The 9,630-nt window shown below is 44.8% G+C and overlaps 1 protein-coding gene across 1 annotated transcript in view; it reads right to left on the minus strand.

Moving 5' to 3' along the window:
- Positions 1-9,630, minus strand: part of VWF (von Willebrand factor) — a 157,952-nt gene that overhangs the window by 115,091 nt on the left and 33,231 nt on the right. Inside the window, exon 5 of the mRNA XM_019627083.1 lies at positions 4,882-5,006. Coding sequence (XP_019482628.1) covers positions 4,882-5,006 — 125 coding nt within the window. The remainder of the gene's footprint in view (positions 1-4,881; positions 5,007-9,630) is intronic.

Genomic DNA, 9,630 nt, shown 5'->3' on the forward strand with positions numbered 1-9,630 from the left:
GCAGGGCTCAGCTGGCTGGGAGGACAAGGGTCAAGCACCAGCCCTGGGTTCCCAGTGTGGGGTCTGCCTGAGCTCTGGGGATGGAACCCTCCAGCCATTCTGCTCCCAGTGAGGAAAGATAATCAGCTTTATCACAGAGCTGTTTCCCCGGAACCGCCATCATACTTACCATTCTTTTGGCAATTCACCATTTACTACCCAAGATAGCACATGTGGTTCTCTTTCATGGTTGTTCAGTTTCTCCCATGTGTGTGTCTTGTCCCTTGAACAAGATTACAAACCCACCTTGCACAGTTTTAGTCACCCAATCCATACAAAACATTTCAATAAATATGTACTAGTGGGCACCATTGGATTCTTGCTCATTCTTGTTCTCTTCTGGGGGTAAGAACAGAGGGGGAAAAGCCACTTAGGAAATACTTTGTTAAAGAATTTTGAGATTGTTGTGTTGGGGAGGCACATGAACTGAAAGCTTGAGTACTAGGACCTTATCTAACCCTCCTCAAGGGTTTGTCAAATAAGTACCCTGAAAGGCCAAGTTCAGCTTAATTTGAGGGAGATCTTTGAAACCTTGTGGCAGCCCTTGACCTCTGCCATAAGGCTAGGCCCCCAAAGGCACAGTGGCCACAGGCACCCTGTCCCACCACAAGCACATGGGTTCTCTGTCCCTTCTCCCAGCCTGCAGTCAGGGGAGTGAATCTGCCCTAATGGAATTGGTGCCTACTCAGTCAGTGTTGGGTAGAGCTCACCTTAGAGAGGGAAGACTGAGATGCAGAGTAGGGACATAAGTACATGAGGACACAGAGGATCAAGTGAAACCAGGGACCACATCCTAGATCCTTGGACGTCGGCAAAGCACGTGAAATAAATCCTCACTCCTGAGTCTCCATGTGGCTCAAGAAAGCAGTTCTCCCTCTGCGACAGGGATAAAGGTGTGTGTGTGTGTGTGTGTGTGTGTGTGTGTGTGTGTGTGTGTGTGTGTGTGTGTGTGTGTGCGCGCGCGCGCACGCGCGCGCGCACACACTTCTATTCAAACCCAAACTCCAAGCTAAGCATCGTGAGACATAGTGATTGGGCATCCCGTCTGTAAAACCAGGCCAGGTCACAGTGTGCCATCTGACAGCTAACTCCTTTGGGGGTCCTGGGTTACCAAGGGTCTTTCCTTGAGATTTATTGACCTTCCCTGGACCAGCCAGACTCTGACCACAATCAGTCTCTCTATGAATCACAAGTATCCCACCAAGCAAATGAATGTAACAATGCCTTCCCAATCTCTAAGAAAAGTCTACCCCAGGCCTAACACCCAATTAAGTGATGGAAGAATCAAGGGACGAAAGCAGGATGCCAGGAGTGGGCCTGGCCAGTGAGCCCCCCCAGCTCTGCTAGGGCACTTGGCACCTCCGCCAAGTCCTGTGCTTAACTCACCCATCTGTAGGCCTGTGAGCTCCCTGCCAGCACACTGTGAACAGAAACAGTACAAAGACCTGGGTACCTACTTTGCAAATAAAAGGCTTGGGGCAATATTTCATGAGGACATGAAGAGTGAATTGTGTTGTCCCCAACCGAATGGGTATTTTATTTGCCTCTTTGTGCTACAGAGGAGACATGCTGTGGTTGTTTAAAGTACACATGAGTATTTACAAATGTTAGCTTGTACAGGACAGGTGACTTCCCGGAGAGGAGAGGATTATGAACAGCGTGTTGTTTCAGAAGAGGGGAAGAGGGAGAAAATGTGAAGACATGAGCAGCAAAAGAACAAAAGGAATAAGGATTGTTTTTACCAAATAAACACTAAAGTCGAAGCCAGTGGAAAACAGACAACCTGGGACTCTTATATGACTGATGGGAGTACAATTGGATGGGACATAATATGTACGCATACATTCTATGTACATGTATAATGTTTATGAGGCAATTTCCCAGCAGGTGGTAGTAACGTGTCTTAAGGAAGGGCTTCCTTTTTCTAATTAGCAAGAGCACTGTATGGGCTAGTCCAGTCTCCGGGAGCCATGGCCTTCACATTGCAGATGGGACTGCAGGACAAAAACAAGATCCCTTTATAAAGAGTTCAGTCCTTGCTGACATTCCCTAAGGTTCTTTCTAAAATGTTCATTGTGCAGTAGAGTTGCCTGCAAATTAACATCCATTATTTGAGCACTTAGAGCTTGGGATTTTTATTAACAGATCTGCGCCCTGAGCTCCAGACTCCAACAGCCCTGCCTTCTGTTTGAAAAGCTGAGAAAACAGCAAATTTGCATGCACTCAAATAAGCCATTAACTGTCCCGGCAGACAGGCTCTGGGTTTTGTTGGCATAACAAGGAAACATTCATCCCCTAGGTATAAGTAATATGACCTGGCTCTCAGAGTGAGCTGGCTCCTTGCTACCGCCTTGAAAAGGCAGGGAAGCGCCAGAGAAGTGAGAGAGCAGATTCTGGCGGCTCTCAAGGAAAGTTCTTAGGTCAGTGTAGTCTGCCCCACACAATACTCTGCCACTGCACAAGGCCTTGGAGCCACACTGGCAAACGCTTGTAGACGATCCCATTTGCCAGGCCTGATTTCTGAACCCGGGTCCCGGTGGGACTAAGCTGGCTGTGAACAGTTCCAAAGACCCACATTAATCACTTCCCAGGAGATGAGTCACTATGCTCCCCAGCCAATGAGGGTGCGCTAGTCATGAATGTGCACAGCCTGATTGGCTGAGACAAAGCCAGGCCTCTCTTCTCAGGTAAACAACCTGAAACCTGGACTTCTGAGCTTGGAGAAGCTTGTGCCTTGGGAGGTCTGGCATGTTTGGGGGCCTCAGCTCAGCACTAAGACCTTGGTAACCAGTTTCTTAAGCTGCTCCCAGAACACTGGTTAGTAAGTACTTTAACACACCCAGGAGACAAAGTGAGTAGCAAGCCTGCATTTGGAGTCACTAAAAGGCACCCCAGAGACAAACAAGGCTCATGTGGATTCTCCTTCCCTCTCCTTTGTCTCCAGGAGACAAAGTGCTCGATTTTCCCCCTCAACTGGGTCAGGTCTCCATTTGAAAATCCTGTTTAGCCAGCCGAGTGGCTCAGTTGGTTAAGAGCACGCTCAAATGTGTGAGCTCTGAGCAACAGAGTCACTGGTTCGATTCCCAGCCCGAGCTGAGCTGCTGCTGTGCTGCCAACAGGTGGCAGGATGGCTCAGCTTAAAAAAAAAAAAAGAAAGAAAGAAAAAGAAAATCCTGTCTTTACCTTCTACTTCTATGGACAAATGAACGTATCCCTTTGTAATCCGAGAGGGAGGGAACATTTGTCCAGCACTGAGCTGGTGGCCTGTGTTTGCAAAATAAAATGAAACAAAGCCCATATGTCCTCAAAGAGCTGATCCCGTGTTAGAGGTACATGCGTAGTCCCTAGCATCACCTCACCAGCTGAGGCACCCCCACCCTTAACCTCACACCTGCCTAGAGACATTGAAGGACAGGAGAGGAGGGATCGCCAGCCAACCACAGAACTGTAAGTTTGGAAATAAAAGAAAAAAATGATAAAATCCCTCCCCCGACCCCTCACTGCCCATGATTCCTTGAGGGCATTCAATCTGAAATTCACCTGCCTAATAAGCAGCTCTAGAAGGAAAGTTGGCTTCTGTCACTCCTCAGTGTGGGTGGTTCAAGTACCTTCCTTGCTCTCCTTCTAACTTCAAGCGGGCCTCAGCTCCCCAAAAGGAATGGGGTGGTCATTGGGAGGAGGGAGGAGAAAAACAATGAATTTGAGAGCTTATGCTGGAAGTGCTATGTGTGCTTGGCTTGCTTCTCCCCACTCCTCTGTCAACATGGAGGCACTCCAGTGGGGACACAGACAGCGAGAGGACACCAGGAGGTCTTCCCCCGTCTAAAGTGTCATCCTCCCAACACCCCACACGGAAGGCACAAAGGCCATCTCTACGTGCAGAGAAGGTGGAGGCACTCCCTCTCACACATTCCCTCTTCTCTCTAAATGGGAGATTCTGGTTTGTGGGGTCATAACGAGCAAGTCCGAAGGGAAAGAGCTGCTACCCAGCTGCCACACCGGCAGACATGGGGCTGTGTGGGAAGCATGGGAGGTGCCACCGTCTGTACTGAGTCTCAGGGACACAGGCACACAGGTTAGGAGGAAGCCGTGTGACCACAGAGGCCGTTACTGGAGCGACGTAGCCATAAGCCAGGGACTGGGAACCAGGCCCTGGGAACCAGGCCCTGCCGACACCTTTATCTTGGCCCAAGGAAACTAAATTCAGTCTTCTGAACACCAAAACTGTGAGAGAATACATTCCTGTTGTTGTAAGCCACTAAATTTAAGAATTTGCTACAGCAGCCTCAGGAAACTATGACGACATCCAAGCCGGTCACTTCAGGCCCATCCCCACCTCTCCTCCACCCCACCCCCAGCTTCTCCAACTGTAAAGTAATCCCCTTCCTATTGACATGCTGGTAAGAGCTTGGGCTCTTCCCCCTCCTATTTGTACTTTAAACAACCACTTATTAAAAACCTGAAAAGGAATGGTTTTATATTGGCAGAATTTCAGACAGGTGGCAGACGATGATGGCAATATTTGGGGACAAGAGAGAGGGCCTTGGAGTATAAAGCAGAAACGTAGAGTCACTCACTATACCAACTCATTGGACTCATTAGACTGGACCCATTTTTAGAGTTCCGGGCCCAGAACAGTATTAGAGTGAACCAGACTGGAGCCACAGTTGGTTTTCAGGAGGAAAGGGACCCACAGGAACCCTACATTGAACAGCCAAAGGGACCCACAGAGGTAGGCCCACTTCTCCCCAAAATGGAACACCTGAGACCAGGGGTCTTTCTGCCTCTTAATTCCAGAAGTCCCACACCATTCAGAACACAGCCAGCCTGGGCTGCACCCACCTTCTGCGTTTCGTCAGAGGAGACGTTGCATGGGCTGCTGGGAGGGGATGCCCGTTTGCACCGCTGTTCTCCGCTGCTCAGGGCCCAGGAGTTGGCAAAGTCATAGGGGTCTGAGGTCAAAGTCCCTGTGAAGAAAAGTTTCAGGAAAAATGAAGCAGGACTTCTGAGTGAAAACGCTGGCTCTGTCATCACCTGAACCATTAGATTCGTACATAAGCATCAGGACTGGGAGTACCTTTTGTGCAACACAGCATAACACGACAGGACACAGGCCTGGGAGCTCAGCTAATGTTTGGTGAGGAAATAGCTGGATGGATGCAGTGAGGAATATGACATGAAAGACAATAAGGAGCGTGCCCATCCTTTCCTGCATCTCTGTGCCTTTGCATGCCTTTCTCCTTCTGTGTGGAATGTTCTCCTCCCCTTTACTGCCTTGACTATCCCCACTCAGTCTTCAGGATACAGCTCCCAAACCCCTCCTCCAGGAAGCCCTTCTGGACTAGCTCTGCTCCCTGTCCCCAACACCAGCCTGGGTTGGGTGTGGCTTTCTCTGTGCTCCCTCAGCACCCTGGCCATCTCTCTATCAAAATTTCCATCATCCTTTGTGTTAGCATTTTTTGGCTTATATTCATCCTCCATTCAACTGTGAGCTCCCTAAGTCAGGGCACTGTCTGTGTCTCTTATCTCTAAATTCATATATATGTTATTTATAATGTTATTTTTTTAAGATTTTTTATTAAAATGCAGCTAATATACAATATTATATTGATTTCGGGTATATATCATAGTTATTCAACATTTATACACCTAAAGAAGTGATCACCATGATAAGTTCAGCAACCATCTGACACCGTACCACGCTATCACAATATTATTGACTATATTCCCCATGCAGTATGTTATATCCACATGGCTTATTTGTTTTACACCTGGAAATTTGAACTTTATTCCCCTTCACCTTTCCCTCCTTTCTAATTTTTCAATTATAATTGACATTCAATATTATTTTATATTAATTTCAGGCGTACAGCATAGTGGTTATACATTTATATAATTTAAGAAGTGATCCCCCTGACTAGTCTAGCACCCACCTGGAACTCTGCACAGTTATTACCATATTATTGAGTATATTCCCCATGTTTTACTTTATATCCCCATGACTATTTTTTAACTACCAATTTATACTTCTTAATCCTTTCACCTTTTTCACCCTGCCCTCCAACCACCTCCCACCTATTACCCCAATAAATCTAGTACTCATCTGATACTATGCATAGTTATTACAATATTATTGACAATATTCCTTATGCTATACCCTACAACCCCTGACTACACTAATTTGTACTTCTTAATCCCTTCCCCTTTTTCACCCACACTCCCAATTCCCCTCCCATCTGGCAACCCTCAAAATGTTCTCTGTATCTATGAGTTTGTTTCTGTTTTGTTTGTTTGTTTATTTTATTCTTTAGATTCCACATATAAGTGAAATCACATTGCATCTGTCTTTCTCTGTCTGACACACTTCACTCAGCACAATACCATCCAGGTCCATCCATGCCACCACAGGTGGCAATAACTCATTCCCTTCCATGGCTGATATATATAAATGGAATGTTGCTCAGCCATGGAAGGGAATATATATATATAATACATCATGTACTCTTAATCTAATCATCCATCAATGGATACCAAGGCTGCCTCTACATCTTGGCCATTGTAAACAATGCTTCAATGAACATATGAATACAAAAGTCCCCTTGAAATAGCATTTGGGGTTTCTTTGGATAAATACCCTGAAGTGGGATTACTGGGTCCTTCTTTGTCTCTTCTTTTTTTTTTTAAAGATTTTTATTGGGGAATTGGGGGATGGGAACTGCGCTGGAGAATTGAGGGAAGGGGAACAGACAAGTTGCTGTCCTTTTGTTCTTCTGTCTAGTTGTGGAGGACATTGCTTCACTGGCCCAAGTTGGCACCATCATTGCACTCTTCCCTGATGAGGCAGATCAGTCGCTGGCTTCTGGACGGCCGCTCACGGCGGCTGCTGGCCGCTCATGCTGGCTGCTGGCTACACACAGTAGCTTATGGCAACCCACTGCAGCAGGGGCTGCAGCCTACACCGTCGCCAGCGACTCACGGCAGCCCAGCTCCAGGTTGAGCTGTTGTTCAGCATCTTAGCTGTAGAGGGCAGTGTCACTGGCCCTCATATGTGGGATCTGAACCAAGGCCCTCTGGCGTCCCAAGCCACCTCTTAACCAACGCGCCACTTGGCCGGCCCTCTTTGTCTTTTCTTATAGCCTTTGTTTTAAAATCTATTTTGTATAGTATAAGTATTGCTACCCCCATCTTTGTTTCTGTTTTCATAAATAACTTCTTCCATCCTTTTACTTTCAGTCTGTGTGAGTCTCTTATAGGCAGCATATGTAAGGGTCTCATTTTCTTCTCCATTCAGCCACCCTATCTTTTGATTGGAGCATTTAATCCATTTACATTGGAAGTAGTTGTTGATAGATATGCAGTTATTGCCTTTTTTGTTGTTGTTGTCTTAAAGAAGTCCTTCTAACACTCCCTGTAATACTGGCTTGGTGGTAATAAATTCCTTTTTCTTTTTCTTGTCTAGGAAGCACCTTGTCCTTTGATTTTAAATGATAGCCTTGCTAGGCAGAGTATCCTTGGTTGTAGGTCCTTGCTTTTCATCACATTGAATTCTTTGTGCCAATTCCTTCTGGCTTGCAAATTTTATGTTGAGAAATCAGCTGATAACCTTATGGAAGCTCCCTTGTAGGCAACTAACTGCTTTTCTCTTGTTGCTTTTAAGATTCTTTCTTTGTCTCTAACCTTTGGCATTTTAATTACGATGTGTCTTGGTGTGGGCCTGTTTGGGTTCATCTTGTTTGAGAGTCTCTGTGCTTGCTGGGTTTGAATATCAATTTCCTTCATCAGGTTATGGAAGTTTTCCGTCATTATTTTTTTGAATACGTTTTCAATTCCTTGCTCCCTCTCTTCTCCTTCTGGTACCCCTATGGTGGGGATGTTGGTACATTTGATGTTGTAAAAGCAAGGCAAAGGGAGATCAGAGAAGATGATACGAAGACAGAGGCATAGATTGGAATGATGCAGCCACAAGTCAAGGATTGCCAACAATAGTTGAAAAAGGCAAGGAACAGATTTTCCTCTAGAGCCTCCAGAGGGAGTGCAGCCCTACCTACATCTTAACTTTGAATTTCTGGCCTCCTGGAATTATGAGAGAATAAATTTCTGTTGTTTTAAATCACCAAGTTTGTGGCAATTTCATGAGAACCACATGAAACTAATACATGGGAGAAGCCAAAGGGGAAGGAACTTAAATTTATGGAGTTTCTGCTGTGTGCCAGGCATTGCAATAGGTGCTATTTGGGGTTTTGGTCACTCCATGCCACATAGGCTAGCCCAATTTCTAATATAACATATTAAATAAGAAGCTTGATGTTGGGTGGGGAAAGCCCTGGAGAGAATCAAGACCCCTGGGGTTTAGTCTCAGCTCTCCTTCTACTACCCTGCGTGATCTGGGGCTGAACCCATCATGCTTCTGAGCCCGATTTCTCATATGAAAAATGAGGGGTTAGACTAGATAACTTCTAAAATCCTTCCATCCCTTACTTTCTATAAGGTGAAACTCTATGGGCTCAATCTGAAATGAGGCATAAAGATATCGAATAGATCAAATTACAAATATTCTTGCTTACAAAAAAGTCTCAGAGAGCCAGAGTTAAGTCCCAGCTGGGCAGACTTCCATGATGTCAGGAAGCAAGGTTAACTGTTTGGGACAAAATTGTTGAGTCTTTCCCAACCAAATAGAACTAAATCCATAATCCTCTAATAATGATTTCCAAAAAATTTCACCAGAGCTCTGACTTCTTGCCAACAACCACCACCTTCTCCCCAATAGGATATGGCCCATTTTTAGTTTTTTAAACCTTAAATGCTGGAATAAGAAAAAAATATCTTAGAGCTGAGAGTTACATTTCTCGCAATATAGCAAATTAGAAAAATCTGAAAACTGTGCCACTGCAAAAGACAAATATCTTGTCGAATTCATAGCTAATCTCACAAAAAAGTACAAGGAATTATAAGAGACAAAAAAAAAAAAGAAGGTGAAGAAGGAAAGGAAGGATAAGGAAAAAAACAGAACTGGCAAGTGTGACTTGATGTTCTGACTACAGGGAATTACAGTGAGGGTGGTAATCTTGCCAACCAATGGGCTTGGGTTTTAACAGCTCTATAGAGATTGAAATGGGTCTTGGGGCTGCATGTTATGGGAAGGTGGGCTTGACGCCCCTTTGTGATGTTTGGGAATCTTGAAAGATTGCACCCTCCATGAGAAAGCTGACAAGAAAAAAACCACTTTGAGAAGCAGGAAAATATTTTTTTTTAAGTTTGTTTCTTTGGTCTGGGCTCTGGATAGAAGGGAAAAAGTCTCCTTTGAGAATTTATAGTGATGAGAAAGGCTTCATGTAGGACTGAGATTCCAGTTTATACTTCTTGTGAGATTTGGTAACTTCATATCGGATATTAACATAAAACTCTAAAGATGAGCTCATAATCCAAAAATATAAAACATAAGAAACAATCCACTTTAAGAAAAATCAGCAGACAAAAAAAATAGAATGATTAGAGCTCTAAAATCTAATAAAGTTTTGTATAGAGGTTATAAAACAAACATATTTAAAATTGTTATTATGAAGAAGAAATTGAAACTTGATAAAAATACAA

Source organism: Hipposideros armiger, unplaced genomic scaffold (genome assembly GCF_001890085.2).
Source record: "Hipposideros armiger isolate ML-2016 unplaced genomic scaffold, ASM189008v1 scaffold_706, whole genome shotgun sequence".
In the NCBI taxonomy this organism is placed as follows: Eukaryota; Metazoa; Chordata; class Mammalia; order Chiroptera; family Hipposideridae; genus Hipposideros; species Hipposideros armiger.